The following is a 27607-nucleotide window of genomic DNA, read 5'->3' on the forward strand; positions in this document are numbered from 1 at the left end:
CAGAGGAGATAGCACTGGCTCATATGAAACCCTACAGGTTATTACTCTAGATAGGTAGGTGTCTATTGTTACTAGGAGACCAGAAGGGGTTCATTCCTGGGTACCTCCTTTAATACCCGAAGAATGTTTCACATACTGGATTATTGCTAGAGACTTTTTGTCATCCTGGTAGTACTAGCCTTAGACCTGTTAAAATCGTTCAGTATGCTGGAATTTAAATACCTACTAGCTGTGCGACAATAGACAAGCATGAGACCAAGTATGATTGAGTATGTATTCTTATTGTAAATGGTCCCACTGCTAGCGTGTACATTGGCTAAGTAATAATCTGAAAGAAACACGTTAGTTAGATTCCTCACCTTAGAATATCCCCAGGCGTCAGACTGGATCCGGAAGATTTTTCGTCAGCACTACCCCTTGCGCATCGCTAGGCGTCGTCTGCGGCTCCGCGTCTGTCGTCGGCGTCGTGCGCCGGAATGACGTCGTTGGAGTACTTAGACACCGCACTCGCGCGCTGACGTCAGTTCTTCTTTTTTCCGCGCCAGTAAGCGCCGATCCGGGAGAGCTACCCCTTTAGTCAATTTTTGAATAACTTTATTGACTCTTTTTGGTCATTTCTCGACTCTGGTGCCGGTAGGATGCCTGGTTTCAAGGCCTGCGACGACTGTCACCGACTGATGTCGGTGACCGATCATCACCGCCGGTGCCTGTACTGCTTGGGCCTCGACCACGACGCGGCGTCGTGCTCCGATTGTATGGCCCTGACCTCGAAAGCTAGGCGAGAGCGGTCCCGCAAGCTTCTCGAGCTTCGCCACTCGGCTCCGCGCCGCTCTCGATCCCGGTCCAGGAGGAGGTCCAAGGATCGGTCGCGGAGCCGCACTCGCCATCGTCACTCGTCTGGCTCGAAGTCTTTGGGTAAGTCGAGGCACTCCAAGAAGTCCAAGAGGCGACACCGCTCTTCGGACTCCCCTCGCCGGTCGCGCGACTCGGCCGAGGGTCTGGGCGGTTCCACCCCCGCGGCGCCGCAGGCGCCGCGCAAGTCCCCATACCCGATGGTCCCTGGGACTGACGCGACGCCGGCGGAGGTCAGTGTCTTCCTCTCGGCCATGAGGAGCCTGGCCCCGCCGTCGATGCCCGCTGGCGCGCCTTCGGGCCCCGCGGACTCGACTGGGCGACCTCGCGTGCCGGCGGATCCAGCCCCGGCGCCGTTGGAGGCTCCGGCCCCGACGCCGCAGGTCCCCGAGGGGCCCGAGCCTGGGCCCCCGTCGACGCCGGTCGACCTCGTTACGCCTCCTCCGCCGGCGCCGACACCGATACCACCCCCGAAGCCGGCTCCGGTCGACATCGATCCCCGGTTCAGCCCCTGTCCGGTCCCGACGCCGATGCGGCGCCGCCCGACGCCGCATCCGACGCCGCTAGAGACGCATATTGTCTATCGACCGGCTCTGATCATTCCTCCTGTTTACCAGGAAAAGGATGACGGGGGCGACTGGGAGGGGTCTGATGACCCTATGGCCCTTCAGAGCCAACTTGCACAGGACTGGGCAGATGAACTGGGGGAGGCCAGTGGGTTGGATACCTCACCGGACACTGGATTCATCTCTCCTCCGACTGTGGCTTCGGAGGAGGGTGCAGCTTTTTCTGTGGTGCTGCGCAAGGCGGCCGAAGCCCTTGGGCTAGAGCTGCCTGCCGTGGCTGTGAGGACTAACATCCTCACTGAGGTGCTTCAGTCTGCCGCATGCTCCACTGAGCCTCTGCTGCCATTCAATGAGGCCCTCACTGACGTTCTGCAGGGCACCTGGTCCAAGCCCTCCACAGTCCCTCCTGTGGATAGGAACGTTGCCAGGCGCCACTGCCCTGCTCCGGGCGACCCCAGTTTTCTGTCCCAACACCCCACCCCCGAGAGTCTGGTTATCCAGGCCTCTACCTCCCAATCCTCCTTCCCGTCCGCTCCTCCGGACCGGGATTCCAAGAGACTGGAACAGTTTGGTAAGAAGCTGTTCTCTTCGCTCAGTTTGGGCCTGCGGTCTTTGAACACCGCCTGTCTCTTGGACCGTTATTCCCACTCTCTGTGGGATGCGGTGGAGGACGTGCTGCCACTGTGCCTGGAGGAGGCCCGGGCGCGGCTTTCCTCGGCCCTGGCCGATGGGAGAGATGCAGTGCGCCATGCAATCCGATGTGGGCTTGACACTACGGACTCGCTGGGTAGGGCGATTTCTACCACGGTGGCGCTTCGACGTCACGCCTGGCTGCGGTCCACGTCTTTTTCAGGGGATGTCCAGAGCACCCTCATGGACATGCCTTTTGATGGCGCTCGCCTTTTTGGTGAGAAAGGGGACAGTGCGCTGGCTCGCTTCAAGGACTCCCGGGCTACGGCCATGTCCTTGGGCCTCTCGGCCCCGCGGCCACAAACTTCCGCTTTTCGCTCCTTTCGTGGCCAAGGAAGGGGCACCTCCTCACGTCCGCCTAGCCACCGGCCGCAGAACCAGCCTGCACGCGGTGGCGGACGTGGTTTCCGCCGAGGCGGTACTGGAGGACGACGCGATCAGTCCACATCCACCCCGGCAGCATCCGCCTCAAAGCCTTCCTAGTCCGAGCTTTCAGGCCCATTCCAGGCCAGTGGGCGGCAGAGTTCGCCATCACCTGCTCCACTGGCGTTCCATCACGTCGGACAGGTGGGTGCTGCAAATCGTCCGAAGGGGCTACTCCCTCCCCTTCGAGACGACCCCTCCAGCCATGCCACCGCAGCACCACGTATCTCGGGGGATCCTTTGAATCTTCTCCACGAGGAAGTTTCGGCCCTCTTGGCCAAGGGGGCCGTCGAGCGCGTTCTGAGCCCAGAAGTAGGTTGTGGTTGTTATTCCCACTGCTTTCTGGTTCCCAAGAAGGGCAAAGGGGGCCTACGCCCTATCTTGGACCTCCGGAAGGTCAATGCCTTCCTCCGGAAGGAGCGGTTCAAAATGTTAACTTTGGCTCAGGTTCTATCTGCCCTCGAGCCTGGAGACTGGATGGTAGCGTTGGACTTGCAGGACGCATATTTTCACATCCCCGTCCTGCCGGCCCACCGGCGTTACCTGCGGTTCACGGTGGGTCAGGAGCACTTTCAGTTCACCGTGCTCCCCTTCGGCCTTACCAGTGCCCCTCGGGTGTTCACGAAAGTGATGGCGGTGGTCGCGGCTCATCTGCGCAGAACAGGGGTTCCAGTCTTCCCCTATCTCGACGACTGGTTGTTGAAGGCGGGCTCGCCCCAGGCAGTCATCTCCCACCTCCAGACTATGGCGGATCTCCTGCATTTGCTGGGGTTTTCCATCAACGTGCCGAAGTCACACCTGAGCCCCTCTCAGAAGCTCCTCTTCATCGGAGCGGTTCTCGATTCGGCGCAGTTCCGGGTTCATCCCCCAGAACAGCGGGTCCGGGATATACAGGCCCTGATTCCCATCTTTCGGCCTCTATCCTGAGTTTCGGTCAGGCTAGTGTTGCGGCTTCTGGGGCTGATGGCCTCCTGCATCCTACTAGTGCATCACGCCAGGCGGTGCATGCGGGCTCTGCAGTGGGACCTGAAGTTTTAGTGGGCCCAGCATCACGGCAACCTGTCCGACCATGTCTTGATCTCGGAGGGCACTGCACAGCAGTTGCAGTGGTGGCTCACGGACCGCGTTTGGGTCACGGGCAAGAGCCTCTCCCTACCCCTACCGGAGCATGTCGTAGTGACGGATGCGTCCCTCCTGGGATGGGGTGGCCATATGGGAGAGGCGGAGATCAGAGGCCTCTGGTCTCGGGCGGAGTCTCGCCTCCACATCAACTTGTTGGAGCTGAGAGCAATCCGACTTGCACTGAAAGCCTTCCTTCCCTCTGTCCGGGGAAGTGTCGTGCAGGTGTTCATGGACAACACCACCGCCATGTGGTATTGCAACAAACAGGGCGGGGTGGGGTCGTGGACCCTTTGTCAGGAGGCTCTGTGCCTCTGGACATGGCTGGAACACCAGGGCATCACCCTGGTGGTTCAACATCTGGCGGGCTCTCTGAACGCCAGAGTAGACGAACTCAGCCGTCGGTGCATGATGGATCACGAATGGCGTCTGAACTCCGAGGTGGCGCAAGGTCTCTTTCAGCAGTGGGGAGAGCCTTGGTTAGATCTATTCGCCACCGACGAGAACGCGCAATGTCAGCAGTTCTGCGCGTTGGAATTTCCAAGGCGGCACTCGCTCGGCGACGATTTTCATCGCGAGTGGAGTTGCGGTCTGTTGTACGCCTTTCCGCCTATACCACTTCTGCCCAGAGTGCTGAAGAAGATCAGGCGCGACCGGGCCCAAGTCATCTTGGTGGCTCCGGATTGGGCACGAAGGTACTGGTATCCCAAGCTACTCAGTATGTTGACTGATCCTCCGATATGTCTGCACCTTCGGGAGGACCTTCTGTCGCAGCAGCAGGGGACGGTCCTCCACCCGAACCTGTCCAGCCTCCACCTCCATGCGTGGAGATTGAGCTGCGGCAGTTGATGCCATTTGACTTGCCTCCTGAAGTCTGTGATATCATTCTGGCAGCCAGGCGTCCCTCCACAAAGACGGTATACGCCTGCCGGTGGAACAAATTTGTGGCATGGTGCACAGCAAAGGCTGTGGATCCCCTTTCCGCCCCTCTTTCTGAGGTTCTCCTCTTTCTTCTTTCTTTGGCCCGGCAGGGCTCTGCCCTGGGCACCTTGAAAGGTTATCTTGCTGCTCTCTCTGCCTTCTTACGGCTTCCAGATCAGCCCTCTCTTTTCAAGTCCCCTGTAGTGTCAAGCTTTCTTAAAGGCATTACTCACACGTTCCCTCCTGTCCCTTTCGTAATGCCTCAGTGGGACTTGAATCTTGTCTTGACATTCCTGATGTGCGCTCCCTTTGAGCCTCTTCACAATTGTCCTCTTAGTCTTCTAACTCTTAAGACTGCTTTCCTGGTAGCCATCACCTCGGCTAGACGGGTGAGTGAGCTCCAGGCTCTATCGTCCAAGCCTCCTTTTCTATCTGTTCATCCGGACAAGGTTGTCCTTCGGCCTCGTCCCTCTTTTCTTCCTAAAGTGGTGACTCCATTTCACCTTGGGCAGTCTGTCACCTTGCCCACCTTCTTTCCGCCTCCGCATCCTTCCAAAGAGGAAGAGCGGCTCCACCGTCTGGACCCAAAACGTGCGCTCTCCTTCTATCTGGACCGCACAAAACAGTTCCGGGTGGACGACCAGCTTTTTGTTGGGTACGTGGGCGCTAAGAAGGGGAAAGCTGTGCACAAACTGACCATCTCCCGGTGGGTCATTTTGTGTATAAAAATTTGTTATTCCTTGGCGAAAAAGGACCCTCCTGTTGGGCTGCGAGCCCATTCTACTCGGGCCACAGCGGCTACTACTGCTTTGGGACGGGGAGTCCCTTTGCAGGACATCTGTCAGGCGGCGACGTGGGCTTCGCTGCACACGTTTGCCAGGCACTATTGCCTAGACAGCCAAGTCTGGAGGGATGGCTTCTTTGGCCGTTCTGTCTTCCAGGACTTTCTGGTGTGATCTTGGTTCGCAGACCCACCACCGGGGTTGGTATTGCTTGGGTATCTATTCTAAGGTAAGGAATCTAACTAACGTGTTTCTTTCAGATGAACAAGTTACTTACCTTCGGTAACGATGTATCTGTAAGAAACATTAGTTAGTTAAATTCCTCACCGACCCACCCATCCTCCCCATTCTGCGAACTGACATCTAGGGTTAAGGCTATCCCTTTCAGGGCCCTAGAATTTTTTGGCACCAGTGTCGGTCTCTTGCATGGCTCTGCGTTCCTGGCGCGGAAGGCTATGTACAAGAACTGACGTCAGCGCGCGAGGGCGGTGTCTAAGTACTCCGACGAAGTCATTCCGGCGCACGACGCCGACGACGGACGCGGAGCCGCAGACGACGCCTAGCGACGCGCAAGGGGTATTGCAGACGAAAAATCTTCCGGATCCAGTCTGACGCCTGGGGATATTCTAAGGTGAGGAATCTAACTAACTAATGTTTCTTACAGATACATCGTTACCGAAGGTAAGTAACTTGTTCTTCGGGCTCTGATTCCGATCTTTCAGCCCTTGTCCCGGGTTTCGGTCAGAGTGACCCTGAGGCTGCTTGGCCTAATGGCCTCCTGCATCCTGCTGATCGATCATGCCAGATGGCATATGCAGGCCCTGCAGTGGGACCTGAAGTTCCAGTGGGCGCAGCATCAGGGGAACCTGTCCGATCACGTCCAGATCTCGGAGGGCACTGCACGACAGTTGCAGTGGTGGCTCACAAACCGCCATTGGGTCGACGGCAGATCCCTCTCTCTTCTCCAACCGAAGTTTACAGTAGTGACGAATGCGTCCCTCCTGGGATGGGGCGGCCACATGGGAGAGGCGGAGATCAGAGGCCTCTTGTCTCCGGCTGGGTCCAAGCTCCATATCAACCTTCTGGAGCGTCGGGCGATCCGAATTGAACTAAAGGCATTCCTTCCCTCTGTCAAGGGGAGAGGAGTAGTGCAGGTGTTCACAGACAGCACCACCGCCATGTGGTACTGCAACAAGCAAGGCGGGGTGGGGTCGTGGACCCTCTGTCAGGAGGCTCGGCGCATCTGGACATGGCTGGAACATCAGGGCGTTTTCCTGGTGGTTGAACACCTGGCAGGTTCTCTGAACGCCAGGGCGAACGAACTCAGCCGCAGGTGCATGATGGATCATGAATGGCGTCCTCACTCTGAGGTGGCGCAAGGCCCCTTTCAGCAGTGGGGAGAGCCTTGGTTAGATCTATTCACCACCGAAGAGAACGCGCAATGTCAACAGTTCTGCACGTTGGAATTTCCAAGGCGGCACTCGCTCGGCAACGCTTTTCGTCGCAAGTGGAGTTGCGGTCTGTTGTACGCCTTTCCACCTATACCGCTTCTGCCCAGAGTACTGAAGAAGATCAGGCGCGACCGGGCCCAAGTCATCCATGTGGCTCCGGACTGGGCTCGAAGAGTATGGTATCCCGAGCTACTCACTATGAGCATCGATCCCCCGATCTGACTGCCTGTTCGGGAGGCTCTTCTGTCGCAGCAGCAGGGGACAATCCTCCACCCAAACCTGTCCAGCCTCCACCTCTTTGCCTGGAGATTGAGCGGCGGCAGTTGATTACTTTCGACTTGCCTCCTGAAGTTTGTGATGTCATTCTGGAAGCCGGGCGTCCCTCCACTAAGGTGGTATACGCCTGCAGGTGGGTCAAATTCGTGGCATGGTGCACAGCAAAGGCTGTGGATCCCCTTTCTGCCCCTCTTACTTTGGCCCTTTTGTTCCTTCTTTCTTTGACCCGGCAGTTCGTATTAGTTATTATTATTAATCAACATTTGTAAAGCGCGAACAATCACCCGTAAGGGTCTCTAGGCGCTGGGGTCCGTCGGGAAGATTAAGCAAGCTATTGCCCAGAGTCACATGGTGCTGGGCTAATCTGCCGCCGGCGCCCGGGATCGAACCGTGATCCCCAGATTCCGGAGTCAGTTGCCCTGGCCGCGGCGCCACACCTCTTGCAGGGCTCTGCTCTGAGCACTATCAAAGGTTACCTTTCTGCCATTTCGGCCTTTCTCAGGCTCCCTGATCAGCCCTCTCTTTTCAAGTCTCCAGTTGTAAATATATTTCTCCATGGCATTACACACCTTTTCCCTCCTGTTCTGTTTGTGATGCCACAGTGGGACTTGAATTTGGTTCTTATTTATCTTATGTGTGTTCCTTTCGAGCCTCTTCACAATTGTCCTTTTCGTCTTTTGACCTTGAAGACTGTTTTCCTGGTTGCCATCACTTCCGCTAGGCGAGTGAGTGAGCTCCAGGCTCTTTCTTTTAAACCTCCTTTTCTGTCGGTCCATCCGGACAAGGTTGTGCTCAGGCCCCGTCCTTCCTTTTTGCCAAAAGTTATTACGGCTTTTCACATTGGGCAGACCATTTCCTTGCCCACCTTCTTTCAGCCTCCGCATCCTTCCAGAGAGGAAGAGAGGCTCCACCAGTTCCGGGTGGATGACCAACTCTTTGTTGGCTACATTGGCACCAAGAAAGGTCGGGGTACACAAGAAGACTATCTCCCGCTGGGTCTTCTTGTGTATCAAAGCCTGTTGCTCTTTGGATAGGAAAGAGCCTCCGGTGGGGCTGCGTGCTCATTCCACTAGAGCAACTGCAGCACGACTGCATTGGGATGTGGTGTGTCCCTGCAAGACATCTGTCAGGCAGCCACGTGTGCCTCGCTGCACACTTTTACTAAGTATTACTGCCAGCATTACTGCCTGGACAGCCAGGTCCGGAGAGACGGCTTCTTTGGCCGTTCTGTTCTCCGGGACTTCCTGGTGTGATCTTAGTTCGCAGACCCACCATCGGGGTTGGTATTGCTGGGGTATCTATTCTATGGTAAGGAATCTATCACTACGTGTTTCTTTCAGATGCAGAAGTTACTTACCTTCGGTAACGATATATCTGTAGGAAACATTATTAGTGATAGATTCCTTACCGCCTCACCCATCCTCCCTGTTCTGCGAACTGATTTCTAGGGTTAAGGTCATCCCTTTCAGGGCCCTAGTTTCAAGGCACCAGTGGTCAGTATCTTGCACGGCTCTGCGTTCCTGGCGTGGAAAGTCATGTACAGAACTGACGTCAGCACGCGAGGGCGGCGTCTAAGTAGCTGCCATGATGTCATCTCGGCAACCACGATGCCAACGACAGACACGGAGCCGCACAACGCCACCTTCCGACGCTCAGGGGTACTGCTGACAAAAACTTTCAAAATCCATGCTGACGCATGGGGGTAATTCTACGGTAAGGAATCGATCGCTACTAATGTTTTCTTACAGATATATCGTTACCGAAGGTAAGTAACTTGTGCACCGGCGTCAACCCCACTGTTCATACTTGACGTTCCCTATCGCCCGACTGGCAGCCAGAGGAGGGTGAAGATGATTATGAGGGGTCTGGTGACCCTCTAGCTGACCAACTTGAGGAGCGGGACTGGTGAGAGGAGTTGAGTGATGCCAGTGCTTTGGATACCTCCCCAGACCTTGGCATGCTGTCGCCCCCTACCCTGGCCACGGAGGAGGGAGCATTGTACGCTGTGGTGTTGCGTAGGGCGGCTGAGGCCTTTGGCCTTGAGCTTCCTACGATAGCAGTCAGTCCTAACCTCCTGACTGAGGTGCTTTAGCCAGCAGTGGCCTCTTCAGAGCCCCTGCTGCCGTTCACTGAGGCCCTCACAGATATCCTTCTGGACACTTCGTCCAAGCCCAGCACAGGGGCTCCTGTGGATAGAATGATTGCCCGATGCCACCGCCTGGCCCCGGGCGACCCACTTTTCCTCTCCCAGCACCCTACCCTCGAGAGCTTGGTAGTACAAGCCTCTACCTCCAAAGGCACGTTCCCTACTGCTCCCCCAGATAGGGAATCAAGAAGCTGGACCATCTTGGGAAGAAGATGTTTTCTTCTGCCAGCTTAGGACTGTGTTCAGTGCACACTGTATGTTTCTTGGGCCATTACACCCACTCTGTGTGGGACACAGTTGCGCAAGTGTTGCCACAGTGCCCAGAGGCAGTCCGGGCCGCACACTCCCGTGCGGTCACAGAGGGTAGAGACGCAGCAAAGTTTGTCATCCCATGTGGGCTGGATACCGCCGACTCGCTGGGTAGAACGATTTCTACATCAGTAGCCCTGAGGTGCTACGCCTGGCTGAGATCCTCTGGCTTCTCTGGGGATGTCCAATTGACCCTTTTGGACATGCCCTTTGATGGCCGTTGCCTGTCTGGCGACAAGGCAGACAATGTGCTTGAGCGCTTCAAGGATTCGAGGGTTACAACCAGATCCTTGGGCCGCGCTGCCACCTCTCGTCCTGTGCAGTCTGCCTTTCACCCCTTTCGTGGCTACGAAAGAGGTGTTCCACCTAGGGCCACAGGCCTGCGCAAGCAGCCCAGCTTCTGCTCGGCCGGGAACGTGGGACCCAGCGCCGTGGGTCTGGGGGCCAGCGGGCAGGCCAGTCCACCAATGCCCCATCTGCAGCAGCCTCCAAACCTTCCTAGTCGACCTTTCAGGGCCACCAATTGCCAGTGGGCAGCGGGACCTGCCATAACCTCCACCACTGGCGCACCATCACGTCGGACAGGTGGGTTTTTCAAATAGTCCAAAGGGGCTACTCCCTCCCCTTCAAAGCTATCCAGGCCCTCCATTCCACCTACCCTCCATCGTATGTCGGAGGATCATCTGGCCCTTCTCTGTCAGGAAGTTATGGCTCTCTTAGCCAAGGGTGCCATTGAACGCATCCCTGTGCCAGAAGTAGGTCATGGTTGCTGTGAGAAGTTGGCCTGATATACGCTGTCAACTACTTATAGTGGGCACCCTGTATCAGTCCAAACAACCCCTTATGGTGAATAGGTCAAAGACAACCTTTATTGAAAGCTATCCTAGTGGTATCTATTGAGAGCAGCCTTCAGGCTAAGTCTTGAAGGAATGTAAAGCAGCTTGTTTTACCAGTCTATAATCTCTTGAACGATCAAATGAAAGGATAACCACACCAGGTATATATTTAAAATATATGTATTTAAGATAAAATAGACCCCTCTAGTCTCTTTATGAGACTGGAGTTCGAAGTACTTAATTTACAAGTTAGCAATCAACAGTAATAGCACAAATACACGTTTGGGCCCTAGGATATAAAAACCACAACTGAACTGGACACAAGGCCTAGAGCCAATCGCTGGGACCCCAAGGAACCAACCAAGGTAGTGACACACGGGACCCACGGGGGTTGGAAATTTAAAGATTAGGGACACTTAGAATCGAGTCAGGACCAAAAACGTTTTTGGACTTAAGAAGTTCTAGGGCTAGCACCCACGGGAGCACCGGAGTACTCGTGTTACCTCACCCAGGGAAGCCGGGTGCATAGGTGTCTTTTGGTGTCGGGTCGCGTCACCGATTACAATGGAAGCTGGCGAAGAACTGCTGCTGCCGTGAAGAGGAGAACTGTCCGAAGAGATCCAACCCTGGATCAAGGATGGAAGGAACCTGAAAGCAGAGCGGACAGAGTCTGGGTCACTAGCCAGTGACCGAGGGCAGGATGGACCAATACCCACAGATGTCGGGTTCTTCAGGTGAGTTGATGGGTGTCTTGACTCTTCAGCCATGAGGTCCAGGATGCGTCGACGAAGTCCACGAGCCGGATTCGAGCTGTCCCACGAAGTCTGTCGAGTGCTGCGGTGTCAGCGACCAGATTGGGCCCAACAAGCCTTGGCAACGGCAAGTCACTGGAAATCAGAGAAAGGACTGCGTTGCAGACCAGCAAGGTCTGAGGGACTCACCCAACGAGGGTAAGTCAGGGCACGTCTGGAGCAACCAGGGAAGCCCAATTAGAAGATGAGTTGCCTTCGTGGGGACCTACTAGCCAACGGGCTAGCGATCGCGAAGGAGCCTCGAGCGGTCACACTTAACTGGCTCATGGGTCACTCGTGGAGTGGAGGCCAGCAATCTTCAGTGCAGGAGGTGCTCAAGGCTGGGGCTACTCGGAGCCCAACTTCGAGCAAGTCCCAGAAGATAGTGTTGCTGCAAAAGTTCACGGTGTCCAGGGGTCACGGTTCCACGTCACCCACGATAGCCACGGGCCTCAGATTTGCTGTGGACTCAAGGTAGCCTCGGGGAAGTCTGGAAATCCACCTCTGGGGATGCAGAGACTTCAGCGTCCGGCGGACCGGTCAGTTGCTTCTTTGGTGCCTGCCAAGCAGGGGAGTCACTCCTTGACTCCAAGGGAGATTTCTTCAGTCTTCTAAGCAAAGTAGAACGTCGAAGGTCCAGGATATATGTTGCAGAGTTTCGTCCAGGGTAATCTAAAGTCACAAGGACTGGGTTCCCATACTTATACTAAGTTTGGGGGTTGGAAATACTCTAGGGACCCACCTATGGGAGGGTTTGGAAAGAGGGGTGGTTACACCCATTTCCTTTGTCCAGTTTTGCGCCAGAGCAGGGGCAGGGAGCCCCTGCAACCGGTTTGAACTGGACTATGCACAGGGATACCAAGTGTGCCCCCAGTGCAAGACTTCAAAGCACCAGAGTGTTCCCGCCCAGCCCCAATCCACATCTGCCTGTCTGGGGAGGTGGTTACACCCCCCTGCAACAGGAAACCTATTGTCCAGGCCTCCCCTGCTGTAGTTTGGTCAGCAGCAGGAGACCAGACCCGTGTCTGTGGCAGAGGCCTCCAATTTGTGATGCCAGGGCTGTAGAAAGTCCTACCAGGTTAGATCAGTGTGAACATGTCTCTCCCTCTAGAAGGGTGGAATGCTACCACCACCGCCAGAACTGGCGGGGGGGTTAGTATTCCAAAGCGTTTGACACCAAACACGACATGTTTCCGTGCAGCCATCCCAAAGTTAGCATTTACCGCGAGGTTATAATGCACTTCAGAGTATATGGTCAGGCTGCACCACAAACCGCATCAGAGGAGGTACTCCGAACACTGCAGAGGGGCTCTGCTTATGCAGGGGCACCCTCTCACATAAAAACCAAGCACTCTGCCTTCAGGATTGTTAAGGCCTGTCATAGGAGTGACTTATAGGTTTTATATGTGTGTGCAATGGTAGTGATATAGGTTGCCTATACCACTGTAAGGGGTGCAAGCACACCCTTACCCAGGCTGCAGTAGCAGACCTGTGGTGCCATTTTGGAGTGCTTCCCAGGGGTGGCATAATACATGTTTCAGCCCCTGGTAGGCCTCTGAGGTACATATGCCCTAGGTACATAGTATACCATATACTAGGGGCTTATAAGGCAATCCAGAATCCAATTAGATGTGTACCTAATGTACATGCAAACCATTTTAGAGAGGAAGCAGCTAGGCTGTGGTCCTGATTAGCAGATCCTACTCTCCTACAGTTGCTATTCCCATTACTTTCTGGTACCCAAGAAGGACAAAGGACTGCATCCTACCTTAGACCTCATGGACGTCACCGCATCTTTCGCAAGGAGAAGTTCAAAATGCTAACTTTAGCTCAGGTCTTGTCAACCCTTGACCCTGGGGACTGAATGGTAGCGTTGGACTTGCAGGACGCTTATTTTCACATCCCCATCCAGCCTGCCCATCGGCGTTACCTACGGTTCATGGTAGGCCTCGTGAAATTTCAGTTTACCGTGCCCCCCATTGGCCTTACCAGCATCCCTCGGGTATTCACAAATGTGATGGCGGTGGTCGCAGCTCATCTGTGCAGATCAGGGATTCCAGTCTTCCCTTATCACGACGAATGGCTGCCGAAGGCGGGCTCACCCCAGGCAGTCATCTCCCACCTCCAGACTACGGCAGATCTCCGGCATTCACTGGGGTTCACTATCAACGTGCCAAAGTCTCACCTGATTCCCTCTCAGAAGCTCCTTTTCATCAGAGCAGTTCTGGATACAGCGCAGATTCGTGCTTATCCTCCCGAGCAGCGAGTCCGGGATATTCAGGGTATGATACCGATGTTTCAGCCTCTGTCCCAGGTTCCGGTGAGAATGACCCTGAGGCTGCTGGGCCTTATGGTCTCCTGCATCCTGCTGGTAGATCATGCCAGATGGCATATGCGGGCTCTGCAGTGGGACCTGAAGTTCCAAGTGGGCGCAGCATCAGGGAAATCTTTCAGATGTCATCCAGATCTCAGAGGGGGGTACAAGTCAGTTGCAGTGGTGGCTCACGAACCAAGAATGGGTCAACAGCAGATCCCTCTCCCTTCCACAACCTGACTCCACAGTAGTGACAGATGCGTCACTCCTGGGATGGGGCTACCACATGGGAGAGGCAGAGATCAGATGAATCTGGTCTCCTGCGGAGTCCGGGCTCCACATGAACCTTCTGGAGCTCCATGCGATTCGTTTTGCACTGAAAGCCTTCCTTCCTTCTATCAAGGGAAGAGTAGTGCAGGTGTTCACGGATAACACCACCCCATGTGGTACTGCAACAAACAGGGTGGGGTGGGGTCGTGAACCCTATGTCAAGAGGCTCTTCACCTTTGGACATGACTGGAACATCCGGGCATGTCTCTGGTGGTTCAACACCTGGCAGGTTCCATGAACGCCAGGGCAGACGGGGTCAGTCGTCGATGCATGATGGATCACGAATGGCGTCTTCATTCAGAGGTGGTGCATGGTCTCTTTCATCAGTGAGGAGAACCTTGGTTTGATCTATTCGCAACCGAAGAGAACGCGCAATGTCAGCAGTTCTGCACGTTGTAATTTCCTTGGCGGCACTCGCTAGGCAACGCTTTTCGTTCCGAGTAGATTTGTGACCTCCTGTACGCCTCCTCCTGTACGCTGTTCCACCTGTACCACTTCTACCCAGAGTGCCGCGACCGGGCCCAAGTCATTCTTGTGGCTCCTGACTGGGCAAGAAGAGTCTGGCACCCTGAGTTCTTGAGCATGGCCGTCGATCCTCTGATCATACTGCCTCTTCGGGAGGATCTTCTATCACAGCAGGAGGGGATGGTCCTCCACCCGAACCTGTCCAGCCTCCACCTCCTTGCGTGGAGATTGAGCGGCGACAGTTGACAGCTTTCACCCTTCCTCCTGAAGTCTTTAATGTAATCTTGGTGGCCAGATGTCCCTCCACTAAAACGGTACACACCTGTAGATGGAACGAATTTGTGGCATAGTGCACAGCAAAGACTGTGGATCACCTTTCTGTCCCTCTTTCAGAAGATCTACACTTTGTTCTTTCTTTGGCCCAGCAGGGCTCTGCTGTGGGCACTCTTAAAGGCTATATTTTCGGCCATTTTGGTCTTTCTTCGCCTTCCTGATCAGCCTTCTCTTTTCAAGTCCCCTATTGTTAATCGATTTCTGAAAGGCATTACCCATTTCTTCCCTCCTCCTCCCTTCATATTGCCCCAGTGGGACTTGAACTTTGTTCTCACTTTTCTTGTGTGCACTCCCTTTGAGCCACTACATAATTGTCCTCTTCGTCGCCTTACTTTGAAAGCTGCTTCTTGCTTGCCATCACCACTGCTCGCAGGGTGAGTGAGCTTCAGGCCTTATCTTGAAAGCCACCTTTTCTTTCTGTCCATCCGGACAAAGTTGTCTTCCGTACTAGGCCTTCTTTTCTGCCCAAAGTGGTTACCTCTTTCAACATAGGTCAGACCATCACATTGGCCACCTTCTTTTCACCTCCGCATCCCTCCAATAGGAGGAGAGTCACCGTCTGGACCGAAAACGTGCGCTGTCTTTCTACCTAGACCGCACTAAAGAATTCCAGGTGGACGATCAACTCTTCATGGGTTATGTGGGTGCCAAGAAGGGTCGGGCATTGCACAAACGTACCATCTCTCGATGGGCTGTCCTATGCATTAAAATCTGCTATTCTTTAGCTAAAAAGGAACCTCCAGTAGGACTACGCGCCCACTCTACCAGGGCGACGGCGGCCACTCCTGCTTTGGTACGTGGAGTTCCATATTTGACATCTGCCAGGCTGCCACGTGGGCATCCTTGCACACTTTTACACGGCATTACTGCCTGGACAGCCAAGTGCAGAGAGACGGCTTTTACGGCTGTTCTTTTCTCCAGGACTTTATGGTGTGAACTTGGTTCGCAGACCCACCTTCGGGGTTTGGTATTGCTGGGATATCTATTCTGAGGTATCTATTCTGAGGTAAGGAATCTATAACTAATAGTCTCTTTCAGATGAACAATTTACTTACCTTCAGTGACGATATATCTGTAAGAGACATGTATTAGTTATAGATTCCTTACCGCCCCACCCAACCTCCCTGCTCTGTGAACTGACATCTAGGGATAGGGACTCCCTTCCAGGGTCCTAGTTTTGTGCACCAGTGGTCATTGTCTTGCATGGTTCTTGGCTTCTGGTGTGGAAAGTCGTGTCAGAACTGAGTTCAGCACACAGGGGCGGCGTCTGAGTAGACACCTTGACGTCATCCTTGCGTCCACGACGCCTGCCCGGTGTCGACCGACACCACCTACCGACGCTCAGGGTTACTGCTATGAAAGAATTTCTCCGGATCCAGTCGGACGTCTGGGGGTAAGGTAAGGTAAGGAATCTATAACTAATATATGTTTCTTACAGATAGATCATTACCGAAGGTAAGTAACTTGTTCGTTAGTATGCTTGATTTCTGAGTCGTGTACCTCCCGCACCGGTTAAAGGCATTAGACATTCTTTCTCCTGTGAACCCTCTCTGGAATCTTTTCAAGACTGAAAGAACGTGGTTATGCGCCACGCTGATCCGGTATTCCTTCTTTTGCCAAGGAAGAGCCTTGCCTTTGACTCTTGATCCAAGGATGGTTGCTGCAGTTAAATGCAATTTGCATATGGAGCCCTGGTGGCCATTCACCATTATTGCGTCTTCTGTAGAATGGTATTAACCTTACATAAGTGGTTTGTGAAGATCACTAAAAATGTATATGCCTTATCTGGTAGAGACTACATCCGCATATTTCTTGCCTGAAAATCATCCCCAGGTGTCAGACTGGATCCTGCAATTTTTCATGAGCAGTACCTCATGAGGCATGCCAGTAGGTGGCGTTGTTTAGCTCCGCATGGCAGCCGCGCTGGAAATTACGTGGGAGGTGCCTATATAGCAGACATCCCAGCACGCTGACGTCCGTTCTTTTCTTTCCACAGCAGTCAATGGAGTGCAGGAGAAGAGCTACCCCAGTCACTTTTTGACTGACCTTTTTGTCAAAGATTTTTGAGACATTGTCTCCTGGTGTGGCAGGGGTGTCCATGAGGAAGGCTGGTTTTAAGCCCTGAGGCGCCTGTCACCGGGAAATGTCTGCCTCTGGTTATCGTGCCATGCACCTCAAGGCCTTCAAGGAGCGGTCCCTCAAGTTCCTTGCTGCTGGACATGCGATGCAGCAACGGTCTCTTTTCTGAGCGCGGTCTCAGAACCCCTCCAAGAGCTTGCCGTGGCTCTCGAAATCATTCGAGTAAGTCTCACAAGTGCAAGAAGAACTAGAATTCGAAGAGGTCTTCGGCTTTGCCCCGCCCTTAGAATTCATCTGTCAATATTAGGAAAGGTTGGCATTTGAGGCCTGGCTCTGCAGTTGAGCCTGCACCTGGGCGGTCTCCACTTCTCCCTGAGTTTCCAGTAGCGGGAGCTACTGTAGCCCAACTCTGTGAAGGCCATGCACCTCCTATTTGGGCACCTCGTCTCTGATGGAGCACCTTTGGGCCCCGCAAGCTTGGGAGGGGGCTCCTACTGGTCTCTTCAGTTAGGGCTGGTCAGCCAGGCATAGCTTGGTCTCAATGGCACAGTGAAACCAGGACCCAGCGCACTTAGGGCGGCAAATTCAAAAACAACAAGGTGATGGATGGAATGCTTGAATTCATCTCAGTTGTGTGCACCCCTCCCCTCGTGTTGGCGGTGGTGACAGCATGCCTTCAGAGGTCAGTGATGCTAGTCCTCCTCTACCTCGACAACTGGCTGTTGAATGCTGAATCGCCCCAAGCAGTCGTCAACCACCTCCAGAATAGGGCGAACCTCCTTTCATCTTTGAGGTTTATAATCATCGTGCCAAGGCAACACCTGATACCTTCTCAGGCACTCCCCTTCATTACTCATGCTGCACGCAGTTCAGGTTTGTGCTTATCCCACAGAAGTAAAGTTCAAGACATTCAGGCTATGATCCCAATCTTTCAGCCTTGATCATGGATTTCTTGTCTGCCTCCTCCCCAAATAAGGTCTAAGAGCTTGCTTCTCAGAGTTTTGAAGAAATACTTAGGGATGACCACTGATGAATTTACAACAAAAAAGTACAGTAACCGTGGCAAGATTATCATTTTATACAGGGCAACCTTTCCATATTCTGACTGTGGAATCTTGTTGCAGAACCTTATTGATTCCCCTATATTGGCAGTTGTTCTCTTCAGATTACCCTCCAAAGTATTCTCATCCTTGGAACACCTGAATCCCCAGGTAGTGAAACGTCCTAAGCTCCCACCTCAGTGGCAGAACCTGATCTTTCACCAAGTTTTTATAGAGGGGAACAAACAAAATGTACCCTTATTTATTTTCAGTCCAGGCATTTGTCCAAAGTGATCTAATTGTCGCAGTAGAGGTACCACATCACTTGCTGAGTTTTGAATATAGAGCACATCTTACTCCTATAGGGGCATTGGATGCCAGTATCCATTCAGTGCCATGCCACTGCCCAACTCCTCTACGCATCATGGCTGCAAAGGGCTCTATTGTAAGTGTGAAGAACACGAGTGATACGGGCATTTCTGCCTTGTGCCCCTCCATCTCTCCCACTTCTCAGATATCACCCGATCATTGCAAACTGTGGCTGTTGGGGCAGAGGACAACAGTTGAATCCATGCCATGATCTCACACCCAAAGCCCATTGGTTGCAGTACCGGAAATGAATAACCCCATTTGAGGGTCTCAAACGTTTTTGCCATGTCTGAGTAGTCCACTGTGGGCAGGGAACAATAAAGCAAGGGTAGATTGACCCTGTGATAGTTTCCTCACATTCATGGCGGTACTTCTGCCTGGAATGAAGCCTAACTGATCTTGATACACCAAGGTCGTCAGGATTCCAGCCAACCTTTTCGCCATTGACTTTGCTACTTTTATAGTCCAGGTTCAGCATTTGGTTGTTCTTTTTAATGCACATCACATTGTAGTTTTTCCTCAATTATGGTGATTTCATAGGAGCTCTTAATGTCACGATATAACAAGAAAGATCTGGTACTTGTATCGCTGTCTTCTTGTTTGTGGACTATTATTGAACTACTAAGATCTTGAACTAGTTACAAACAGTTGCTAGTGGCATACCAGTCTCGTCGACATTTAATGTACAATGATTAAAATCCCTCTTGGAAATTCCTTTTACCACTTCATGCCTACATGGGCAGATCACCAAAGGCACAGGGTTGTTTTGTGATTTGTATGAAGTCTGAGAGAACAATTCCTCTGAGGTTTTGCTATACATAAAACTGTTCACTAGCAGTCTTTTCAGTCTGAAAAGGTTAACCTGAGTTAGTTTGTTTAGCATGTTTTAGATCTAACCTGGAGACAGTTTTAGCTGTTCACCAGCTTTATGGTGCCAATCGCATTTTGCTTCCACTCACCACATTATGGCGCAAAAGGACAGTCCACTCTACCATTTTGCATGTGCACTTCCACCTAAAAGGTAGTACACTTCCGTGCTAATAAAGATAATTTTATTTCTTTCAATTGATATATATATTTTTTTATTTTTGAAATGGATCATATTTTACTTGTTTTTGTGTAAACATTTGCTCCTATTAGCAGTGGTATTTTAACCTTTTATTGCTTTTATATTTATAATTCCTATTGCATATGTTTTCTGGAATACAAACTGCAGGCTAGCCAAGGTGAGACAAATTGGCTTTGCCAGTGCTTGTTTTAGAGGTGTCTTGTGAAGCTGAACAAGTTCCTCTTTGGAATTATGTAGTCGGACCTTATCTTTGTAATGACCACTACCCTTTCCATATTTATGGAAAGGGCATGTTTTCTCAGACACTGCAGAGAGGAGCAAACACTTGCTGACCAGCACTCACCATTTCCAGACTCTTTTTGTAGCTAAAATCCTTTACTCAAGTTGGACCGAAATTGTGGATAAATACATGGGCAGGTGAATGTTAAGTTAATATGTCGCTGCATCATATAGGACTGCCTGCCTATTTGATAGATTTATAATCCAGGTGTTAGAAAATCTAAGAGGGTCAGTTAAACTACACTTCAACACCAAACTGCTAGACTGATGGAGGCCCAACTCTGAATGATAGCCAGTCCATCATGCTCGGAACAGTTCCCTACCACTCCAGTGGGGAATTTCGACAAAAGTGCTCCTGTCGATCCAGCAGGAGCACTTGCATCAAAAAATGTATTGCTGGGTGGGGGGGTCCATGTTATAGATTCCCACATGTATTTTGTTTTCTAGAGTAACAAACGAAAAAAGGGTGTATTTCTTTCTGCGGAGGTTTTCGACCGTAACTAGCTGAAGCTTCACCCTCTGAACCCTAGTGCCCATCCCTCTTCTAGATTAACTGACTTTAGCAGGTAGGAGTCCCCGAAAGCCTAAACAATGATATACATAGCTTTCATATGGTTGTCACTACATTGATGAGAGTAATTCCTTGCAAGCTAGTAGATCATAAGCATAAGAATCGCAATTAGGTTATGCAGTGTGCATTATACTAAATCAGTAAACATCTTCACTAGTTGACAGTGTTCCAGGACACCACCATTTCACTTACGGATGCATAAATCTGCTTGTCTGACTATGATTGCTGGGCCATCTGTTGTTCCCCGTGCCTTGGGTACTTGTTGGGATTGAATTTGGATCCACTCATACTCTCCAGGGTAAGAGTTTTACTTCTCCTTTGCCCTTTTTGACTGGAATTTAGATGAATCCTCATTGGCTTTTGGATAAAATCTTCAGTTACCCCTATTCCGTTAGATATACTAATTTGGCCTCTGCAATACTGAAAAAAGGCAACCTGTTACATAGTTTTCTTTAGTATAATTTTTTTATACAGGGTAAACTGTTGATTTTACTGAAAGTAATTGGAGAGCTTCACATTAGTATGTTTATTTACTACCAATCCCTCCTTATTCTTGTAAGGTTGTAGAAACGTGTCTCTTTCAGGCTCAAAAGAACTTGTTTGTTACATCGTCCACAATTTTGAATAGACAAATTGCACTTTCCTGAGTTTTGTGAAGGCTTGCAGAGGATTTGCTCATTGCCAGAATACTTGAATTTCGCAAACATGTTAACTTCTTTACATACTTTTACAAAAACACTAATGTTTGGACTGTTCTACTTGATCTATAGCTGATTTGTCTATAGGGACTTTTAACAGGTTCTGGTTTGTAGAGGAAATTATCCACCAGAGGAAATTACTTAAATTGTTCATGGTTTCTTAAGAATATTTTTCCTATCCGACTCTGCAATGTTCCCATTTTACTATATTGTGGTTTCACATTCATAATTTTTGCCTAATTCCATGGTGGGACTGTTAATTAATAAAATGAAGAAGTTACTCCTGACTTGTCCCAACTCTTTAATAATGGAGTAGCTGGTGTGGACATCTGAATATTCCTTTGCATATCTGGGGCTTAAATTAGTTAAAATGTTACTGGTCACCTCCTCTGGCCTGGGGTTTTTTCATGTGTGTGTTATCTGTAGGGGAAATTGTTTCAGAAGCATTGTAACCCGATTCTTACCCAATATTCGAAAGACCCTCATTGCATGCTTAAAATAAATATCTTTATTACTTATTCCATCAGTATGTCAAGGTTAAACCTACAGAAAACATTTTGTCATGTTAAATTTAGTCTAGCTTGTCCTAATTTTATTTTCACATGCAAAGCTAAAAGTTATTTTTGATAATTTTGCCTTTTAGTGCCACCTTTTATGTACCATAATAAGAGCAATTAATTTTTGATGTTTTATTTAGCTAAATAGAAATAACCATTATATACCAGTGCGGTTATATTTTTCCATCTGTGTTTGCAATCAGTATAATTAATATGTATCACTTGAGCATGTTCCTTTCCAGGTTTGTTGTGAATCATTTCTTGTAGTTGGGCTATTTAAATGTATACAGTTTCTTCCCAGATATTTATCTTTTATTTTATGATGCCTGCTGAAAGTTTTATGAAAGGGCATTACCTAGCTTTTTACATCTCTTGAAATAATATTGCATAATGAAGTACTCCATTGATCAGTGGGAGTAGAAGAGAGCAGGTAGGGTAACCCAGTTGAAAATATATATTTTTAAATAACTTCAAAATGCAAAAAAATAAAAAACATGGTTCCCTTTAGTGCAAGTTCTGAGTTAGAAGGTCCACATCCTGAAATTGACTAACTAGAAAATTCAAACCGTTTTAAGAGGATTGAGTAACTTTCTCAATCTTGCCCTCTAATGTGCCTTTAAGGTTTTATGAAGCAGTCACAGCTAATTGGAGTTGGTACTTGTGGAATAGAATTCTCTAGTGTTAATTCATTACAAGTAAAGCACCCACCACTTTTGAGCACTTATAAATAAGTCTCCCTTCTTTAAAAGGATGTTGATTTCATTAGGCGCCTGTAGGTAGTCAGAGGTGTATCCCTTAAACAATTTATAAATGTTCAAGAGTGAGTTGACATGTTAACATTCTGTAGGTTTACCTGAAAGCAGATGAACACTTTCACTGGAAACCCAAGCCAATTAAGTATGCTAAAGATGAGTAATAAAGACCCACCTATACTCCATATGATTAGTTCAATATAACAATGGGAAACACTATGTTTTTTAACACTTAGGGGCTAATTAGGATGTCGGTTGGAAAGCCTCTGACTGATTTCGGAGGCTTTCTGACCGACATCCCTGGTTCCGACAGGGGTCGGAATTCAAACCAGCTGGTCAATCTGGCTGATTTTTGACGGACTCGAGGAGCCTGTCGGCCAGTCGGAAGCGCTACATAATCCTGTGAGAAAGATGTTTCCACCTTCGGATTATGATGGCACTTTCCGAGACCCCACTTTACCCTGGCCCTCTGGTTGGGGGCTTGAGGTGCACCTGTGGCGCCCCCTGTACATCTCTGCACCATGTGGCAGGCACCATGAGGTGTCTGCCAAACAGTGCAGGGATTTACACAGGCTCCTATTTCTCTATGGATGCTGGTGCTATGGCTGGTTTATGGCCGCAGCTCCCATAGTGAAATGGGAATATGCGATCGCACCATTTGCGGTCACATTCTTATTGCAGTGTTGTAACCGCCGTCCATCCCAAGACCACAACGAAGAGTTTTCTGCAACTGTACATTTAGAAGACAGCTTCATTTTAACTGTAACTAGGTTAATACCTAATATAAATGTGGCTATAGCATATAGTTCAACTGACAGTCGGGGAAAAATATTTTTAGGCACAGTTGAAGAATTTTTTCTTAGTATTCTACTTTCCCTGGAAGTATATCTTGTGAGATTAGTATAAACAATAATGTATCACTGATTAGGCAGCGGAAGACTGCATTTATGGTGAGACCTGGTTTTCAAAAGAATGTTTTGAAAATGTGTAAACTACCATCATTGATATGCAAAGGCATTTTGTCAGACATATCCAGATGGTCTTCTAGGACGTTTGTATTTTAAATAGCTCCATAGGATAGGTACACATATATAGACTATATTCAGCAAAGCACAAGTGTGACAGTAGAGACTTACAACAGTTTTGGACCAATTGGCATTCCTTGCTCTAGTATGGCACTAGGGTCTTAGGACCATAACACTCCCAAGAAGACCCATATTTTAAGTAGAATTTTGATTAACCCAGACAGACCCAAAAATAAAGGGAAACTGGGGATCTGCCTGAGGTTTTTTAATCTTTCAGCCCCCCCTGGTCTCCAATTTCTTCAAAGAGCTCCCAACACTGTGGTCGAGCCCACCCTGACTTATAGGCGTCGGGGTGACCCGATGATGAAGCATGACACCACTAGGGTGTGTGAGGGTAACTAAACCAAACGGAATTGCTTCCTTGCTCACCTATTGGTGAAGTTAAACATTCCCTTACTATAACCTTCACATCTTCCCATCAAAGTGCACCTACACCGACCACTGGATGGTCAGTTAGAGTAATTTGTGTGTGATTAGTAGAATTGGGAGGAATTACTCTGACTCAGAATCCTCTCCACCCTCTAGGCAATGAAAAAATCTTTCAATAACCTCTTGTGTATACATTCCTTGCTCTGGCAGATGTAGATTCCTTTTGACTGTGTCTTTTGCCGTGGCTGCTTTGGTGATTAATACAATGTCAGTGCTTTAATTGGTTTTTATTCAGTTATGTGTTATTTATTTATGTTCAGCTCTTAAAATAATCCCAGTGGAGTGGCTGCTTTGAAAAAATGCATGTTTTTCATTGAAAATTGGGTGTCTTCCTTGTTTGCTTCAGTTGAATCATATTAGATGTATTTTCTAATACTTTTTGATTTTTTTTACCTCATGCCTTTTCTTTGCTTTTTCCTTCCTCTAAATAGATTTGCTTCCTTGATTTTGTAGCACAACAATGATTTCTAATATGCCTTCCCTTCTTTAGCCTTCCATATTACAACCCGTCCCAGCCGTAGTCATCGGCCTAATCCTGGCTTTCCTGTTTTGGTGTTACGGCCCATTGTGGTAGAGAAAGGTACAAGAACTACTGCTCAATCAATGTTGTACGTTCCCCTCACCTGTATGTGTCATCTTTGTAAACTAGTGCATGGTAACACACTTGCACATGCTTATTTATCCAATGAAAGCCCTTTATAGGCGTTTTCCATTACTTGGATATGAATGGGCTAAAACTATCAACTAATCATTTAACATATGTTTTACTCTATTACGGTGCTAACTAAACTAATTCCTGCATGTCTCTCCTCAGTCACTTTTGTTTGTAATTTGCTTGTCTTTTGCGAACCGATTTAAGTTTCCTATGAAGCCAGTGACATAATAAAATTGCAGTGTTTAATCCGATATAAAAAATTAGATATTAACTGAAGTTTAAACTAGGTAGTTTTTTTTTATTTATCTTCATTGTTGCCTCCACTTTTGTGTTTACATTTTGCATGCATTATTGATTTGCCTATTAGTTTATGTACATTCACATCTTTCAAAAGTATTTTAATCTAGATGAATTGACGGAATCATCTTGACTAGATGTTTAATCTATTTTTATAAAGATATGTACATGTTTCACAGCTACAACACTATCTGAAGTAGGGGAAAAAACAGCAAATGTGTTATGTGCCAAAAGTGGAAACTATCCCTTGATACCTTTGTAACAATACATTTGGATTACTCTTTAATATGGATAAATACATTTTTTGGGGGTATTTATTATAGTTTGTGATTGGACTAGATCCTTCTTTTACAAGAACACAGTATCAAAATATTCCGCATATGGTCCATCTGAGGTGTTTCATTCTCTCATTAAGTCGTTTTTAAGTATTAGTACTTGTGACTTAGAGATATACAAACTTTCTCTAGTAATATTTAGTTCTCTTATGTAGCACTGTTACAGGTTTTATTTTGTTTAGTTTTATAGAGCACAAACTCAACCCGAAGGTATCAGAGTGCTTTACATGAGCACTAGTTGTGTTACAGATGGGCTCATTCATTTTGTTAGGCACGGGGAGATTCCATGATTTGCTCGGAATCACAAGACGCTGAGCGTCCCTGCGAGACTCGAATCCGGTTCCTCAGCTTCGAGGTCGACCTCTCTAGCTGTTAGGCTACATCCTCTCCATCTCCAGGTGCTGATAACACTTCTCTTCAGTGCACCTTGGTGGATCTATCTGATTTGGAGATAGGATACTTGTACTTGGTGTAGAAATTCAAAACTAAAAGGCTTAATGGATTTTTAACTGGCTTTTGGGAGTGTTGTTGTTTGGCTCCTCATTTGTCAACACAAGAGCATGGGAAAGTGTTAATGATAGCATATTAGTGGGAATAACATTCATTAGAAAGAACATTTCTGAAGTAAGATTTTCTGCAAACCTTTTTTGTCATTATTCTGAAGCGTTGCCGCAAACACTGGAATAAAGTTGTGATTGTTAGTGCATCCATTAAGTGAATACTACTGTTCTCAACATGTCTTAAACAGATATTTCCTAACAGACCTACAGTTGTAGACATGTGTTCTGTATTTTTCAAGTGTGCTGTTCATCTGAACTGTAGCCCTGTACATAAACATCAGGCTAGAAGCAGTACTCCAATATTGTAAAATGTGCTTTTGGTGAAATCATAGTTTATATTACCGCACATGGGAACTGATGTTCTACTGGTTTTTCTCTATTGGGTTTTTGTGATTGACAATGTACAGAAATTCACCTTTGTTATTTTTAGAGACAGTAGTTTTAAGCTTTATTGATGCTATTTTGAGCAATATCAACTTTTGGTAAAATTCGGAGTTAAAATAGTGAAGACGCCAGCTGTCACCTCCCTGACGATCCCTTAGACCCGCCTACTTCAACCACCGCCTGAACTTTCACCTACCATCGAGAACTTTACGCTCCGCCTCCCTATCACACGCCCGCGTCCCCTGAAGCAGAATTGGAGGACGCTCCTTCTCCTACAGCCTCCCCATGCAGCTCTGAACCATCCCCTCTCTGCCGGTAATCTGAAGGGCCCTCAAGGCCTGGCTGTCCGAATGAACCTCTGGGGCCTGCAAGCGCCTGGATACCCTATCGGGTGATTAGTGGTGCAATACAAATCCTGATTGATTGACTGATGGCAGTAATGCAGACTAGACATGCTGGCAACGTTAAACAGGCCTGAGTTAGCCCCTTTCTCTCTCCCGGGGCACCCAAGAGAATGGATGTTGTGGCCAAGAAACACTTGCTATTGGTATGTCACATTACATCTGTAGTTTCCCCAATCTTTCTAGTGTAATGCAAGTTCAAGCACAGGCTGCATTTATTTGAGGGATTTTAAAGTCGGAACCATGCCATCCATGTTAGACTGTGTTGGAATTATTTTCTCCATGCTTTTTTAACCTGATGGATTGCAACTTTTCATTTTTTTAATAAGTCTTTGTTATTGCTCAGTGCTCCTGATAACAATGCAAATGGTGCGTGCAATTAATGTAATGATAAACATCAGATTGCTGGATTCGTAGAAAGTTTTACTGTCTTCTTCCCCCTTCATGTAACTCGTGGCTTCCCTCTCCTGACCCACTTCTTTATATGATAATGTTTTTGTAATCCCATATGGTCCTCATTTCTTCACATCATAATAAACAAAGAGCCTAATATTTTAAACTTGTCTGGCCGATACCTCATGGTATAGACACTTATGATAATCAACAAAAACAGAATTGAAACATGTTAGCCAGGTTATATTTTAGTCTACGTCAGGCACGTAGGCCTCAGATTATGCTTGTTCAAAGCTTTCCACCATTGTTGCCATATTCATGACTGGCTTCAAGTGAAACTTATTTTACATAGACCTTGGACCAATCCGCAGCTTTGAGAATGTCTTCCAACTGACCCCCCACTACAAAAGCTTTAGATGCCGTGGCCCCCTCCTGCTGAATGAGCTCCAAAAAATACGTATGCCCGCCTCTGACATCAACCAGTGGACCCACCTGGAGATTGTGGGGAAGGAAACAGTTTAAAAGGCTTTTTCTATGAAATTGACAACTGACTGGTACCTGCTGGCCTGAATTCCTCCGTGAGCACCTCATACAGTTTAATACAGTGCACTACACAGAGTTTACGGTGATCCGGAAAAGCCAGATATGGACTGTCCGAATGATAGTCTTGGTGCTCCTAGACACTGTGACTCTGTCTGGCGAAAAAATCCTAGAGGTCAAATTCGACACCCTCACATCTGCGATGCGCTTGCATGAACTCAAACAAGAAAGCATAGCGAACTTACATGCAAGTTCTTTCTGGGATAGGTGAACATTGTCTTGCCAAGACTCAGAGGTGTAAAACCAGGTTGATATCCTGTAATAGAGAATATCTACATTGAGAAGGGTTAGACAGCTGCACTCCCCTCAACAGCTGTTACATCAAAGGTTTGTGCCCCATAGGGATCCCCAGTCCTAGTTCAAGAACCGCTAAAATTGTGGATCTAGCCGTATTAATTGTTCTGTATGCCAGAATTTCTGAGAGAGCTCAGACAAATGTTAAGGATGTGC

The 27607-nt window shown here is 49.0% G+C and overlaps 1 protein-coding gene across 10 annotated transcripts in view; it reads left to right on the forward strand.

The window, feature by feature from the left end:
* Nucleotides 1-27607, forward strand: part of SLMAP (sarcolemma associated protein) — a 1011035-nt gene that overhangs the window by 933146 nt on the left and 50282 nt on the right. For 5 of the 10 annotated variants that reach the window (XM_085624675.1, XM_085624676.1, XM_085624680.1 and 2 more), the window contains one exon: nt 24023-24112. The exons of the other annotated variants lie outside the window; for them this stretch is intronic. In XM_085624675.1, the coding sequence (XP_085480801.1) occupies nt 24023-24106 (84 nt within the window). In that variant the 3' untranslated portion in view covers nt 24107-24112. The remainder of the gene's footprint in view (nt 1-24022; nt 24113-27607) is intronic. 10 annotated transcript variants of the gene reach the window in all.

The sequence above is a fragment of the Triturus cristatus genome, chromosome 9 (genome assembly GCF_964204655.1).
Source record: "Triturus cristatus chromosome 9, aTriCri1.1, whole genome shotgun sequence".
NCBI classification, from domain to species: Eukaryota; Metazoa; Chordata; class Amphibia; order Caudata; family Salamandridae; genus Triturus; species Triturus cristatus.